The 17050-nt window shown below is 43.1% G+C and overlaps 5 protein-coding genes across 5 annotated transcripts in view; 2 read left to right on the top strand and 3 right to left on the bottom strand.

Moving 5' to 3' along the window:
• LOC126560898 (uncharacterized) overlaps positions 1-17050 on the bottom strand; it is a 502800-nt gene that overhangs the window by 136982 nt on the left and 348768 nt on the right. The gene's annotated exons all lie outside the window — the stretch shown is intronic.
• The window catches only part of LOC126563276 (uncharacterized protein KIAA1143 homolog), a 154216-nt gene that overhangs the window by 113007 nt on the left and 24159 nt on the right, over positions 1-17050 (bottom strand). The gene's annotated exons all lie outside the window — the stretch shown is intronic.
• LOC126563403 (U6 snRNA-associated Sm-like protein LSm5) overlaps positions 1-17050 on the top strand; it is a 168539-nt gene that overhangs the window by 143832 nt on the left and 7657 nt on the right. The gene's annotated exons all lie outside the window — the stretch shown is intronic.
• LOC126561529 (uncharacterized) overlaps positions 1-17050 on the bottom strand; it is a 123792-nt gene that overhangs the window by 103733 nt on the left and 3009 nt on the right. The window lies entirely within an intron of this gene.
• On the top strand, positions 8278-14228 carry LOC126562803 (dual specificity protein phosphatase 18-like). The gene is made up of 3 exons (XM_050219386.1): positions 8278-8512; positions 13498-13744; positions 13823-14228. Exons 1-3 carry the CDS (start codon positions 8283-8285, stop codon positions 14150-14152), a joined length of 807 nt encoding a protein of 268 aa, XP_050075343.1. The 5' UTR covers positions 8278-8282; the 3' UTR covers positions 14153-14228.

Genomic DNA, 17050 nt, shown 5'->3' with positions numbered 1-17050 from the left:
ATGCTGGCACAACGGCAAAAGCTGAGTGCAGGGTTCTTCGGATGTAATCGTGCATCGTCACTAAAGCTGATGGCACAGTTCCACCGTTCCGATTTGGTCTCATGGTTTTCCGAATTTTTTTTTTGGTTTCTACCTTTCGATACAATCGGAAGCTTTTGGCATCTGTCAAACCCTATAGAAAATTTTGACAGGGCCTTGCGATAAAATCGGAACGATGGAGCTGTGACACAGGCCTAATGCATTAACAAATAATGTTGCGGATGATATGGTTATAATCTTTTTTTTTGAGTTTTATCATTAATGAGTTAAAGTGGGTGGCCAGGTAGTGTAGGCGACAGCGGCGCCGGTCTTCAAACGGCAGGACCGGGGTTCAAATCCCATACTAATCGTCCCCCCGTAGTGAGGACTGACTGTCCTACTAACTAGATGGTATCGGCAGTCTAGTAAGCCATTTCGATAGCCGGCATGACCTTAGAGGTCGTTAAGACAAGAAGAAGAAGAAGAAGAAGTAGTTAGAGTTAGTTAGAGTATTTTATCATTAATGTAGAGTTTTTTCATTAGAATTTCTCCTTTTTCATGCGGATAGGTCAATCATTCAAATTTAGATAGAAAGGTAGAACATTGATCTAAAAATATTTTCTTTAGATGTGGTCAATTTTTGAAGCGAAGTCATTCAATGACTGGAGTGATCTAGTAGGTTGTAAAGCCTAGAATACCATCTATAGTGGGCTTAAGTTTTTACGTAAATTTGATAGTTCCAGTAACTTTAATACCAAATAATCTCATCATTAAAATACATCGGAATATACGGTGCTGAACTGTAATACTAAATATAAACAAATGTAATATCAGCAACAAAACAAAAAAAAACGCTCCAACGGGATGATGAATGGTTCCAAATAAACTACAAACCAGTATTTATTACACAACACGCGTTTGAACGCATCATCGACAATCTACACACATACAGCTAATCAAACGCGACAACAGCGAGCGTACGGTTGTAGTTTGATTGTTGTTTACCGTCTGCCGAAACGCATTGCAATGAAGACGCAACGCTGTAAACAAACCAATCCATCCTCTTCTGCATCCTCCGCAACCCAACGAAACTTCACCCAGCACGAGCGCCCGAAACCGATGACGACAGACCGATCGCCCAGCAAATACGATCGACGGCGAAAACATCTGGTTCAAATTTTGAATCATGGTGAAACAAAGCGTAGCTACAAGCAAACAGAAAAAAAGGAAGCAAGTAAAGTTGACTGAACACAGAGTTGGCAGTGTTTTGCGAAATGACCACCGGACGTTTGATGACGGTATGCGGGTGAGTGGGTGTGTAGTTGTTGTTGTTGTTGTTGCCGAAAAGAAACAAAAAAAAAACTCGTACCGTTTGGCAGTGTGTGAGTTGGTCAGTTTTATTTGATCAACCGTCTTTCGCTGGCTGAGTCACGCCAAAGGGGGTGTAGAGTCCGCAAATGGATGAAACAAAAAAGCACGGCATCTAAGGCGTGTGTCATGTTTCTTTTTTGCGCAAAAATGATCTTTTGTTTGGTTCGACATCCGGCCCTCCTGGCTCGGGTTGGTCGTCACGGGAAAGGTGCTTCCGTGGGACGCATATCGTACTATATCGCTTGAATGAGTTACGTGCGTTATGAGCCAGGAATAGAACGAAACGCGTTAGTGTTCCTAATTTATCGTCCGGAGCGGAGACGAGCCATATTTTTTTCTAGAGCATGTCTTTCAAACCCTACCCAGGATGTACCTTTTTCACACATGTTAAGAAAACAACCGAAGAAACTATATAGCAGCAGCGTAATTGACAACACAAGTCAAGCGTTGGATTGATACAACGTGGCATAAATAGAGCGCACAGTGAAAGCATAATTTAACCATCGTTTCGTACAACCCTTCCTTGCTGTTGCTCCACAAAAAAAAAGATGGCGGAAGTCATCAGCATAACAAACAAAACTTCCTACCACCCATTGGTATTTTTCATAAGAAATTTGGGTCTGTGTATCAACACTTGAACACGGGACAAATTATTGCGCCTCTAGCTCGTAGCGACATGAAACATAAAGACATGATAAGAACATGAAAAAAGAAAGGATTACGATCACAACGGCACGAGAAGAAAGTGTGTGTTTGTGCATTCTTTCCCCACCCGAGAACGATGTCAAGGATGAATGAAAGTGCGTAGAAAAATGTTTGCTGACCGGCTTCCGCTGCTGTCCACACGGACTTGTGGTAGAATCGAAATTTATGAGCATTTAATTCAACCCAGAAGTACCGACCGTAGGGTGCAATTGAACAAGGACACCGCTGGGGATGCCACCGACTACAGGGTGATAAATTATCTGCCTAAATAGTGACTGTGTTTCTTCGTTATTTCGTGAGGGTAAACAACCTGAGCATGGTCAAGGTAGTCTGTATTTAGTCGAGCGGATCATTAATCAATTATTTGTGAGCATAAGTGCGGAAGTAGAAATGTTTATGTAGTGAAGCAAAACTTTTTCACTTGTTTGATAGTTTGATAATTTTCTCTTTAAAATGGCAAATAGGCGAGATTTGCTAATGATGTGCCAACGCTGGTAATAACGTAGCGCGAGCTGTTTACTTGAAATGATGGACTAATTTCGAAAATGGTTTAATATTGCACGAAATCAACACCCATGACTTGGACGCAAAAGAATGCGGTCCCATAAACAGGACGCTACCGTTTTTCACCTTCACCGCCATTGCTCCCCTACACACGCCCAATCCATGCACGGGAAACACCCCTCGAATGAAAACAGGGTGGCAAAGCTATCAAACTTGGTCGCCATAAAAAACACCATTCGTCTTCCATTTCATCTAGATTAATTGACACTCAAAGTGGCTGGTCGCTGCCGCCAGCGGGGTCTGTTGCCACGCTTGTAGCACGATTCGCACGCAACAGGTTTTGGGTGTTCTGCCGTGTGCCGTGCGTGCTTCTCACTCGCTCTCTTTTACTACTTGTTTTCATTTGTCCCAATGCTTGCCGTAGTCCACACAGCCCTGGCGTGAAGCTGGAGCATCGCGGTAAACACTCCGGTGGGTGTACATTCCGCGAGAAAAGACAGTAATTTATAACCACGCTAGCGCCACCCTGACCGAATGCAGAGAAAGTTCTTTGGCCTGCCGAGGGTTAGCCGAGATGTAAACAAAACTAATAACGCACCCCACCAAACAGGGACCTGCGCCTGATTTATGGGTCTGTAATGATGTAGATTTGGTAGCACGGCACGGGACGGATTTGCTGTGTCGTTGACAACCTTTCAAGTTTGTTTTCGGGAAGCACAAAAAGCACATCAAATTATGATGCAGAGACTTTGCGTTATCGAAAGCAAAACTATATATTTTATTGCGAAAATGAGTTTGAAAGTATCGGTTTCCGTCGTCAAATCGTTTCAAACGGATGATAAATGTCGTACCGTTTCGTTCATTCATAAAAATGTGATACCCCATGGAGACGCCTGGTGATTCACGCAAACATACCGAAGCAATAAGCAGTGTCTTATTGGGGGTTGGGGAGTTGGCCGGATTGTAAGCAATGATTGCCTCGTTTGATGTGTTTTTTCTCGGTCTCTCAAACAACACTCACACGTATACTCGCGTATCGGCCACAAGAATGACGGGCAACATTCCACAAGCAACCGGGCGTCTCCATCGATTCGTAAACGCCAGCGGACAAGCGTGTAGCGATGAAGCAGCATCTTCTTGAAGCTTCTATTAATCGCAAGAACAAGCAAAGGGTGGTAGGAGCGCAGGTCGGGTTAATAAAAATATTTTCGAAAAGGTGAGCTCGTAGAGTATTCAAGCAAGGTGATATTTTATTTCGTGCTCCCGTGCGCGACTTACCGTGAGGGAAGAATTTGCATATCGGGCGGGGCGGTCGTTAATATGGCCGTTAGATTTCCTCATTTGTTTTACAACTGCGTAGCTACTGCGCGTATGCAATCAGCAGCACGGTTCCGTAACGGTCAAACGGTCCGAAACGAGACTCCCGACGAACGATGGTGTGGTTTTATTTTTTGGTGCGTTTTAATCTTTTGGTCAGGATACAATCTATTTTGAGTCGTAGCATTTCTTCACATTAAAATTCCATCCAGTGCGGGAGTTTGGGAAAGGGAACTGGTTGATACGGGTGGCATTAATGCGTGGCAAGGGAAGGAGGGGATGACACATTTCTCAGACAGAAAGGGTGTTATGAATGCCACAAGCGAAATAGTCAAAATATTTTTTTTTGTCGAGTCGAGCGACAGGAAACTCTAGAAAGGAATGAAGCTTGCGAATGCAGCTGATGTAGATCATCTTCGGAAATGCAAAATTGCACTCACTTTTAAACAGAAATCTCGTCACATGTTTCTTCGCAGCTCTTACCATCGTACCAACAGCTGTTTCAAAGCTGGGATGCGAATCATCCGCACTAAGCGTGCCACAATCGGTCGACACATGCAGACGAATGTCAGCGGAAGTCAGAGTTCAAGTTGGGCGGGCGCAGAAACGATCGCCATCGGCTGTGATCGCACCTACTGCCACGGTTCGCGCCCGGTTCGGTGTCATTCGCGAGCGTGTGCACGTTCGCCATAATATTAGATGCCATCGGTAGCGTTTTGAAAGATTTGAGCACTCAACCGTCAATCAAAAAGGCTAGCAAAAGCGATCACTTTTTATTTCATTTTAAGACCCCAATGGGATCGGGTGTGAAGCATTCCATACTGATCCGTAAATGTTGCCTAAGCAAACGCGTGCTTACTTTCCTGTTTTTTTTTTGTTTGTTTTAAGCGATCCATTATGTAAACGGTAAGCAACCATTCATTAGTGACAGGGTACTAAATATAGCGAAGTATTATTTAAAACCTGCTAACTACACTTATTCGCAACCGACCTTTCATGTGTGGCCGTATGTGGCTGTAGTAAGGGTGGTTAGCCAGTACTGTGGTTTGTTCTAGTTCATTCAGCGAACGAGAGGGAGAGAGATAGAGCAGGATAGCAGGAACGTAGGGGAGAGCAATCGGTAGCTTAAACTAACCACCCACCGGGTGGAGGGTTGGTATTTTATTTTCGTACCACGGATGTCACTTGTTTTTGGGGGTGGTTAGACAATCTTTTTTTAAAACAAACAAATATTGTGCGGCGAAGGTAAGGGCAGGAACGGGGCGCGTCAGCGGGAGAAGGAAGCTGGTAGAAAATAGAGCTAAACCGCATCGCAAACTCTTCCGATCTGGTTAGATCAAGGTTAATGAATAAATCGTGCCATGCCGCCGTGAGGCGCCTGGTGACGTTTACTTGCGACGCTTAACAAACAACGAAGTGGATTGCGTGAATGAGGACAAGATCGAGCAATGGGCTAATTGACGCAATAAAAGCGGTGTTAGGAGCGTTAGCCGAAGAAGGGTGAAGGAGGTGGAAGAACCGCTTAAGAGCAAAACAATTCCTAGAAATTGGGCTTGAGCGAAAAACATAATAGGTTTATTGTTGTTTTTTGTCTTCCAATGATCCCAACATAAGATTGTAAACAGTGGTGAAAAACATATTTGTTCAAAATCTATTGGAATGTGTGGAAATTTGTAAACAAAAAGCAGGCAGAACAGATGATCCAATCAGGCAACAAACATCTTCGGCGCATTCGGAGATGCAGATGAGAGCAAATACTTATCCGTGCATTGACTTGCGGATTGTTGATATCATCTGCTGTGGTCAACAGTAAAATAAACAAGAAACCGCATTCTTGCATCAACAATCGCTGCCTTTTCGTATGCAAAGAGCAGGAACCGTATGTCTGCCTTTTATCTCAATTTTATGCTTCATTATTGCACAAAATTAATTTCTACCGAATGAAGGTTGCAATTTATGTGTTGTGCTCTCAGAATGTGAAGAACAAAGCAGAATGCCCCTTTTGTTTGATTGTCTGATCTCAAAACAATTTTTCATCGAAGCGTTTTTCGGTATGTATGTATGTGAAGTTGGCAAGAAAAAGTTTACGATCACGATCGAGTGTAAAAAAAAAATTGGTTGTAAATTGAATCACGAATTGTGAGTAAACAAATAAACTTAAAATTACGGAGGAGTTGGGAATGAATGGTATGACGACCCGCAGAAAACCACATAATCGGCTTTCACTTTCAAAAGCGAAGCTAAAAAAAATAATCTGCTTGACACGAGTGTTAATGCATTTTCTGTTGTCCCTCTCACACAGGAAACCGATCGCGATTATTCATTTTCCTAAACCTGGGGAGTAAAGAAGGAACAAAAAGGTGCACATAAGATGGAAAATAAAATTAACTGCCATTAAGGAATGTGTGTTTGTGTGTACTGCGCTGTCATGTGTAGGAAGGACCGGCTGGTACAGATGTTGGAGTAAATAAATTGTACACACCAGCGCACCAGGCCGTTTGTTTATTTAATTACTTTTCCTTCTGTGTGAAGGTAAGATTGGAAATGGGGAAAGTGCAGCTAAAAATATTTACACGAACCGAAGCACAGTCGTGCGTTTGGTGGAAGAGATGCATTTTTGTAAGGTTATTAATTGCAATGGAAATATTTAATTTTAAACTCTCTTTAAAATTAATTAACTTTTATTTTGTTATTATTTATCATACCTTTTCGAGAGCTTGAAACAATGTTAGAGAAATGAATGAAACTACCAAATTCCAACGCGACTACGATCGTTCACCGATGATGGATGGGGCACGATCGAGCAGGAATGTGGTCCCTTTAAATTCGGCCCAGCTTCACCATCGAGTGACCACTCAATCAACCTTTCGCACACACACTCATATGGTAAGACCTTCCCGATGGCATTCCACAGCGCACACGGCGTGGCACAAACGGGATAGAAAATGAAACTGCAACTCAGTCTGCGCGTGTGAAGTGTTGCATTTTTAACCTCAATTTCTGACTCTTGAGGTTTGTGCGGTAATGCATCTATCCGTTGGCGTAAACATTCTTGCCGCTTGATTCAGTTCAATTCAAGCCACTGCCCGTTCGCTGCCAGCGATCACCCCTTCGGCTAACCTTCGATCGATCATATTGATGTCTTAACCAGTCGTCATCGTAGTAACGGGGACGCCATCAAGCGATTCGCTCTGTCGTCCTTTCATGTGCGGTCGGATAAAAATAGTGTATCGTTTCAGTTTCCCGCATACCAAGTGTGGGTACGTCGGTTGATGTGCTTGGGTGAGATAGAATGGAGTGCTGAGGAAAAGAGAGCGAGATTTTACAGCTGAAGCGTTAGCGAGTGTGGAAAACTGTCAGTTATAACGGCCACTTGCAACGTTGTGAAGAAGTGATTTGAAAGCATTGGCTAAATAAAATGTACAACTGTTCATATGAATTATTTTATCAAAGAAAAACAACTTTATGACCAATTTAATTTGTGAAAAAGTCCCAACAATGATTTTATTTTATAGAAATAACTGTAGAAATGAACATGTAAAATTGAAAATAATACGAAAAAGTGTCAAAAATTCGTCATTTCAACCAATAACCTACACACCACCCCGACAATCACCCTAAAGAGGAGGAAAATGTGTGTGAGATAAAACATATGCTGCCTGTCTCACTCGACGAAAACATTCCGCTCATCACTGACAACAAACCGGGCGTGCAAAAAGGACCATCTCACCACATCCTCCCAAACGCGGCAGCTCAGCGTGAGAGCAAATGAGAGCGTGAAAGGTGAAAATTCACTCCGTCACCGTTTGCTCTTTCTCATTCGCTCTTTACGGGCCGAGCTTAAAGTTGTTTCAGTCAGGCGAAGAATTTTCCTGCCACCATGTCCGCACCCCCATTCGTCATCCACGTTCGAGCGAGTGGTGGTTAATCAGACGACTCAGACTGCGGCATTCGGCTTCAGCATAAGGTTTAGTGTTTTTCCACCCTCTGACCAATTCGAACGCACCAGTAAGCAGCAGTAGCAGCTTGAGAGTTTCTTTCCGGGCCGAACACAATTTTCCCTACATTCTTTCAAGTCTGCGAGTGGGTTGCTGGTTGACGCCAGTGTGAAAAATTGTGTGCAGTTTGATTTTGTTAAAGCGATTAATAGCTGATTTTAAGCCAGAGACGATTTAAAACTTTGCTTCAGCTCGTTCGAGCAGTAAAGTGCAAGTGTGGTGAGCGACATTTATCTTCGAGAACGCAAAAGACAATAAGCTACAGTTGAAGGAACGTGAGCGTGTTTGGGTGTGTGTGTGCGTGTTTGCGCGGTGAAAAGTGTTTGAACGAGCATTTTCCGGTGCAATCACCAGCTTACAGTGGACACCATGAAAGAGATAAACATAAACAGTGTGAATCATTCGGAGTTGCTAAGCGGCTGTCAGCCTCCGGTACCGGTTACGGTCGCCGTAACCAAGGTGATGGAGGAGGATGGCGTAACGGGTGATACCGTGCTGGAGGGGAAAGGTGGCAATCAAATACAGGCCCTTCTGGAGCGCAATGAAAATCCTGTGCCCGCGGTACTGGCTGGTGCCACACTTCATCGTCCAATGAGAACGTAAGTGTGTAGATGATGAAAAGGGAAGCAGAATTAGGGGATGTAGGGTGGCGTGGAAAGGCTGATGCAAAAACAAAGGGGTGAAATTTTGTCTCGATTTGTCCCGATGCCATTGCGCATGCCGTGCGTTGTATACAGAAGAAAGGAAAGGCCATAAAAATCCTTCACAAACAGGCGGTTTGGCGAGCGTGACGGTCAACGAACACCGTTGCGTACGGACAATGTCCCCTCGTGCAAGGGGTGGTGCGGTTCGCTGGGTAGGTGGTAGAGATTCTTGACCTTCGCTTCTTGCTCCTTTCTGGTGTGTGGAATGTGTGGTAGCGGCTAAAACGAGACAGCAACTCAACGCCGGTCGATTTAAATGGTGTCCTGTGCAATGTGTCACACGCAGTGGCTGGTGAGTGACAGAGAGATGAGTTTCGGAGGCGCCGACGAAAAATTATGAGCCGTGTTGAGTAATACAGGCTGCTGATTTTTCCTGCTTTCCTGCAAGTGACACCTTGTGTCACATGTCCACCGGCTGATCTTGATCGTTTAAAGACGCTAAGATGCGGAAAACGTTAGCGTTCTTGGTGGTGGTTTTAGGGATGGAGGAAGAAAAATAAAATTATTTCACCACTGACTGCACACTTGACTCCGAAAGTGGTACAAACGAACGCAAAGATCATTGCAACATAGGTAAAGACAGAAAAGCCTTAAGAAAATGCACAACAAAAAAACCCCCGTCACATTCCAAGGGGTGTGTTTTTCGATCAAATGGTCTAAGAGAACAGAACCGCCAACAGATCGGTACATAAAAAAAATTCAAGGTAAAAGTCAAATTGTCTCGGAACGGGCCGGGGTAAAAATAAAACCCGCGCCGTCGTGTAACAGCCGGTATTGGTCTGACAGCATAGACCAGCATAGGGGATGAAGCGATAAAATGGATAGGAAGCGAAAGAAACGCTTTGAATTCGACACACAGACGTGTGTCGAATTTATGTAACGGAGGAATTTATGAGCTATTTAGAGAGTGGCTTTTTTTGTGGATTTACAAGAGTAAACGGCTCGTGCCGTTTAAATGGTGGCGCAAGGTGGAAGTGGGTAGAGAATTTCTAGCAGAGACGGGTGGAACAGTTGGTTGTTCGACACGTGTGGGATAGCGCTTTGTTTGAATGAGAAGAATGTTTCGAATGTAACTCTTTATTACTTAAGGAGGGAAAACATGGAACCCGCGAAATTGAAGTTTTCTTAGTGATTATAATAATCATTTTTTTATTTTTCATTGCTTCGTAGTTAATGTTTGAGGTTTTCTAAATGATATCAAATAATTAATATTAGATACCTTAATACAGACGTGGGAATGCTGAATATCTATATATTGCTTTGAAAATTTCAATTTCCGGGAGTGTTTGTCGCCAAATTCATAGATTTATAACCATCTATGGGCATTTTCAATATCGGTTTGATCGGTTGTTCAGAATATCATCAAAATTAAAATAGAAGATATATTGTCTAAAAGCATCAGTAAAATGCCAAAATAAATGTATGCCGAGGACCAACGTAATTCATTGTGCCTTTAACTAAGCTGTCTTGAAACATAAAATAAAAAGTTAATCTACCCTGCGTTGTGGAAAGATTTCTCACTCATGTTGGCCTGCTGTTTTCAATGCTGGTCCATAATAGATCTCCAGGAAACTCGATCCCTGGCTGCAGCTTCCCATATGTGTAGGCACCCAATCTCCGACAGGTCACCCTTCACCTGATCCTGCCAACGGGGCATGAGTTCGGCATCCTCATAACATGCCCCAGCTATCGTATCCTGCCGGTCTTTGCTACCGTCAGGATGTCCGGTTCTCCGTATAGCTGAGCAAGCTCTTGGTTCACCCTTCTCCTCCACACTCCATGCTCGATCACACCGCAAAAGATGGTCCGGAGGATGCGACGCTCGAATGGTCCAAGACTCGTGACCATATAGAACCACCGGCCGAATCAGTGTGCGATATATCTCACATTTCGTGCGGTCCAGAAGATTTCGAAGTCTTCTGGATCTCAGCAGACGTTGAAGACCGTAGTAGGCACGGTTTCCCTGCACAATACGTCTCCAGATTTCGCTGCTGACATCGTTATCCGAAGCTACGACAGTCCCAAGATAGCAGAACTACTCTTGAAGAGACCGGTAGTAAATCGTGCCATGGATGCCGTTGTCTAGCCTGTCTGTGGAAAGATTTATTAATAGCAATACTTCCACAAATGTAATTGATATATTCTTAATTGCAAGTTTAAAAATAAACAGTGAGTTAAAGAAAATGGCATCCCTTTAAAAAGCTAAAAACGATCTCCAAAAGAGCGAATCCATGCTTATGTTTGATTATGTCCAGGGACAATTTATTTGCAATAACTGTCACTGGAGATATGCTGACTAATCAACTACATGTTATCAGTAAGTCTAGTAAGCCATAAGATGGCCAGCGGGACCGAGAAGGTTTACAAAAAAAGCCGATAATAGAATCGATTCTTTTCGTATGAATCTTTAAAAAATATTACTTTGCAATGCAGTTCAGGTGTGTCTTCTTTTTGGATTAACGATCCTTAGGTCGTTGAAAAGGTTGAATAGCCAGGAACGGGTTTGAAGATAAGACTGATTCTTCTTTTCCGGTGTTTTAGGGTGAATCACCGGCAGCTGGTCTATGGGACTAAGAGGCCAGCCTTTACAAAGCCAGAACAGACTACAGAGCTACGAGTTTAAGCTAACAATCAAGTTTACTCGACTAGAACAAATCTAACATAACTGCAGGATATAGTTATCAATTAATGTAACCACCATCATTCCATACAGGGTAATTTTTATCCCTCCCGTTTTTCGTGTGTGTCAATTCAAACGCTAATTACCTCATGTCCTGTCAATTTTTAAAAGACAGTTTGGCAACTGCTGCACATTATAGCTTGCATGATGAATCGCCATTATACCCGTGCCGTTTGAAGTACTACCCATACCTTTCGATGCACTTTTAATCCGTTTGAAAACAGGCACCAAATCGGCCAAAAACATGCGGCGCAAAATGTCACTTTGCACCGTAACCCGTCACTTGTTCACAAATGGGTATCCGACGTGTCGTCTCGTGAAATGTTAATACGCGTTACAGTTCGCGGTAAACAACAAACGTTTTTGGTGCCTATACTACACATCGAAGTGAACCAACTGACCAACGCCACGGCGACAAAGGACGTTTGATGCAGCTGACAGCTTAAGTTGAGTCAGCAAAGCAGCGTTTCAAAGCGTTTAAACAACAAAGGAAGGCATTTTCGGTATTGTCCGTAGTGGAACGTTGAGTTGCACTAGAAGCGTCGAAACACACCTACATTATTGCATTGGCACCGTTCCATCGTTGGTGGGGAGGTTTTTTTTTCTTGCAGGCTACGAAAATGCGAAGTTTAGAGGTGAGAAATTGGCAAGCAAAGAATTAACGAAACTGAAGCTGGTTTGCAGCGATGCAGCGTGAAAAAGGGACTCATTTTTCAAACAACCCGAGCATCACCGAAGAAGTAGCAGAGCACAAAGTGTTTGCCTTTTTTCCAGCTGTGCTGTCCGAGTCATGTGAGTCGATTTTTCATCTGCAAGCACTCCTTTCGCATCCTCTCACCGGTACTATGGGAACGTGTTCGCGTGCGCTGTCGTGTCACGCTTCACTTTTGGCATTTCGGAATGTGAAAAACCTCATTCGTCGCACGTTGCGTCTCGAATTTTGAAGCCGCGATCGCAACCCTAGGAAGCTGGCGTGGCGTGGTAACCTGCAAAAGGGACCAACAAATGGCAACCTTGTGAGGACCATACGGCGAGTCTGGTGCTCGCCTCGGAGAGATAGAGAGAGAGACAGGATGGCGTAGCATTTTTGGACGGTCGGGTTGTTACTCATCGACCTAAAAATTCCATTCTTCAGCGATCCTCTCGGTCACCGTTGCCTTGCCGCTCACGTGTTAGTGTGTTTTCGTGCGGTGAAAATGTACGCCCGCGATCAATCGTCGGAAAACAAGAAGCTCGGGGACTGAGGGTTTTGCACACAGATGTGATTTATTTTCGTGCCATAAACGACAAGTAAACAACGGTTTGGAGGATGTATCTTTTGGTGGGTGGGTCTCGGTGAGGCAATTCATGGAGCAAAAGGATCTTACGAATCGCTGGCAAGCGTAAAGTGAGTCCGCTTTGTTGATCGTTTACATATGGTTGGCACGTTGGCATGGAAACCTGGAAATGGGGATTGATGCTGGTCAAGGATAGCTTTGGATGGGTGTAAGATGTATTTGAGGTTAATGTGCCATTTTATTGCTTTACTTATCGATACGTTGTGAAAGAGATAAACAATGACGAACCTTCTATTGTTTTGTTCTTGTTGTAAACATGAACAAAAAAATTTAATGCATTATGTGATGCGTAACAGAAGTTATAAGAATTTTAAAATGCTTCTGTACCTGATTTATTGTCCAATAAGGTGTTCTTTCGATACATCAATAGAAGTGATTTGCTTGGATGAATGCACTCAATGCTTATCGTTTTCCGGTTTGTTTCGCCTCAATATCAAAAAAGTATAATAAAATTTAACAAACAAACGAAAATATTAATTGCTCCTGATTTGAAATGGGCGGTACCGTACCGCTGTACAAAATCTGGTATTTGAAAACAATCTATGTGCGGAGAGAAGACCAGTAAAGCGTACCACTGTGCAAAAGTGTTGCGTATTGCATACATTTAGGCACATCAAGCAAGACGAGCGTAGACTAGTGGGCAAAAATAAAATTTGGTATTTTATTTGCAATATACAATTAAATATTTTTTTATTATTTAATGAAATGGAATTGGTGGTACTGCACGGTTAAAAGTATCAAAATCCGCTTTTAAAATTAAAAATCGAGCCAAACAATGATTTATCTGAATTATTCCTAGATTAGAATTCATGTTTACAAACCAGATTAGCATTTTAAACTATTTTTACATACTTTCTTTGCAGGTTCTCGCCGATCAGCGGCGTTTCCAAGTTGCTAAAGAACCTTTATCTGTGTGGCGGAAGTGCTGCCTCGGTAGCTATGATGCAGCAGCTCGGTGTAACCTTTGTGATCAACGCTACCACCGTGACAGAGCTCACCGATACACCACTTCCGGCGGAGGATACACGTTATCTAAGAATACCGGTAAAGGATAACCGTGAGGCAAATCTGGAACGATACTTCAACGAGGTGGCGGACTTGATCGAAGAGGTAACAACAATGATTTCCCATAATCTTATCTTGAGCTGGTCAATAACAGTTTCCTTTTGCTTAAATCGTTTCTTTCAGGAGTCTAAAGCCGGTGGTGTTGTGCTGGTACACTGTGTCGCAGGAATAAGCCGTTCGGCATCGCTCTGTTTGGCCTACCTAATGAAATATCATCGCATGAGCCTGAAGGATGCGTACAATCACATAAAGGACAAACGGCCGCAGATTCGGCCCAACGTATCCTTCGTCAAGCAACTGATGGACTTTGAGCAGAAGCTGTACGGCACCCGAACCGTGTCGATGGTTTACTGTCACGCACTCGACCAAGAGCTGCCGGACATTTACGAGCCCGAGTTCCGCACGATGGAAATGTTGTACCAGAAGTTTCGGCGAAACATTGCCCGTCGTTAGAGCACGGCGCAAAGATCACACATACTTGAAATTATTCCACTTATTCCCTTTTAATCTCTAGAATATGCGCGTAAGATAAGGTTGACAGAATGGAGTGCTTGTGGCATGTCTTCCGTCTTCGCTATTAATACTTCGCACTGTGTGAAGCCGAAGACTTAACCTGTAGCGACGACGTAACATTAAGACATTTGGGCATCGGTAAGCGACGCTGACCGAGCCTTATATCTACTGATTTATGATAGTATTCTCCTTTTACAACTTGGTACGATTCTCTCGAGCACTTTGGTAGCTTGAAAGGCGAGTAGGGTTTTGTAACGGAAGCGACCCTCATGCATGCACATTGTATGTACTAAACTATTAATCTTTTACTACCCAATCTTTAACAAAAGCGACAGAAGACAGCGCGAAGACAGTTATGTTGACGAAGAAGCGTAAATGATTATTTAAGATTGAACGCAAATTTCAAAATTCAACGCACCATTCTTCGGTTCGAACGTTGGCTCGAAATGCATACCTACTACTACTTAAAGCACTACTACAATACAAATAAGGCATTCGTTTCCCTTCAACTAGAACCCACTGATTCATAACCACGTAAAACAAATTTGCTGTGATTGGAACAAATTTTAAATGTAAGGCAGGAAAGGAAAAGGATTTGGTTTCTTGGCTTTACTGCTGAAGCGTTTTCAATCTGCAGAACTGATCGGACGAGGATGGACAGAGGTTTTTCTCTCTTAAAAACTGTAGATTTTAAGCATGAAACTCATTTACAATGATGTTGTAATACACACTCGCAAATAAATGTAATGAAATAATGGAAAATTTTCTGTGCAATTTTGGGTTGTAGAAAGAAGAGTCTGAGATGTTGAATAATTTAATACAAAATGAATGTCTTATAATATACTTCAAGCATTTTTTGAATGCACATTCACAGCTTTCGAGCCTCTTCCGTGTTATATATTACTTAAGTGTGAAAAAACGATGTACATGCCTTACGATGAACGTGTTGTGATTTTTTTTTTAATTTGAACTGCAATCTGGCTCAGAAATTTCTTTTTAATGCGCTAGTAAACATCACACATGCCTGTTCTCTGAAGTCTCTGAGGTTCTCTCTGAGGTAAACGTTATAATTTCCTTGGAGTTATACTCCATTCGAACTAGCAGCAGCTTCATAAAACTATTGTAGATTACACAATCGATTATAGAAGACATGTCAGCGAACCAACCTGCAAATGGCAGTGTTGCGTCGTACAGATTAAGATAAAACCCACCGTGAACGCTTTCAATGTTCAAGCGCCACCATCGTGGGTCCGTTATCGAAGTGCGAACAAAGATGGTGGAGCAGACGTACGAAACACAAAGTAAAATAAAACAAGAATGTCATCTCTAGGTTGAACCAGCCACAGGCAGCTAAGGTAAAGTCCTCCAGCAAAACAGCCAACGCGATCTTAACTGGACAAACCTGACAATCCTCCTGTCCGGTTGTGTTAGTTGAGTGGGAAAGCGAGGCGCGTTAGGGGGAGGGCTAGGACTGCTATCGAGCCTGCGAAGCTTTATGTTCGATGCAGCTCAGTCAATCACCTTTTCACCTACTTTTGACGACTGACGGAGAACTCGCGTGCGCGAGCTCGTACGAAGAACAATAATCTTCCATTGGCTTGCCCAACCATTTGGTAGGGGATCGTGGGTGGGGTGTTGGTGTGAACGAAATGGAATGACCCTCACGGGTCCTCTGCCTCCCCCCCCCTCTACCATTCGACCATTTTTTTGTTCTTGAAGCGATCGCTACCTACGGATAAAGAAGATAGATGTTTATTCTCTTTCACCGACATGGTATGCGTCAATGCGGATGGCTGAGTGGTGAAGAGTTAAAAAGCACACATAAAAACAACCAGCCAACGTGATTCGTAAAGCAAACCAAGACTGAGTGGACCAGACGGTGGACTGCGTGAACGCAAAGAACGGGATTTTGAAAATGAAAATGATCAAAAAGCGTGACACCGAATCGGTGATGACGTGTTGTTGTTGTGCTAGCGGTAGCTTGATTGTGACAACATGTTGGAGTTTTTATTTCTGTGGGGGATGTTTTGATAAAGCTTTCAGGTGGCTGGTAGAAAGATCGACTTCTTGCCTGGGCCAGGGTATTAAAGTGAACGTTGATTCATACCCATGCGTCATTGATTGGTAGTAAACGCGTTTTAATACGTTTCTGTGAAGAATATTTTATTCGCAACTCTTGATGAAACGTCACTTCAGTAGTCACTGTATGTGTGAACAGTACATCTTTGGAGGATCGTGCGTTTAAATCGGTAAATGGTAAATATTTTAGAACTTTGGGGCGCCCAGTGCTCATTGCTTCACAAGGCTCAGTGATGGACGCGACAGAATCAGTCCTCACTACTGGAAATCGTCTGGTTGGGGTATAAAGCCCGGTCCTGCCAAAAGACCACACCGCTTTTGCCTCAACCACTGGCCTGTTATTATGCAATTTAACATACAACAGATAAATTTACTCTCGAGGTTAGCATTATCACTTCTGGCACTTACATTCCCAGATTAAACGCCTTTTTAACCGAGTTGAAGGGACAACACATACGGGCCATGGGTTCACGTGAGCCAATCGTGGCCTGGAGCTCCGTGGGAGTATTGTCCGAGACCGGAAACATCCCGGTCGTCTCCGGCACGTTAAAATAAAATCAATAGTTTCAGTTTATTATCTGTCCCATAAAACGTCGACTTGGGTGATTCTAAATTCTTCTAGATTGATATTTTGTTGTCTGAAAGTAGGCAATTTGTCTGGTATTTAGTAGTATGTAATTTTGTCGTCACGTCAACAACATAATGCGGGAAAGTGGAGTGCATCATAAATTGTTTGAAATGTATGGATGGTAATTAAAA

Source organism: Anopheles maculipalpis, chromosome 3RL (genome assembly GCF_943734695.1).
Source record: "Anopheles maculipalpis chromosome 3RL, idAnoMacuDA_375_x, whole genome shotgun sequence".
NCBI lineage: Eukaryota > Metazoa > Arthropoda > Insecta > Diptera > Culicidae > Anopheles > Anopheles maculipalpis.
The sequence above is the reverse complement of the archived record's forward strand: the minus strand, read 5'-3'. Positions and strand labels throughout refer to the sequence as shown.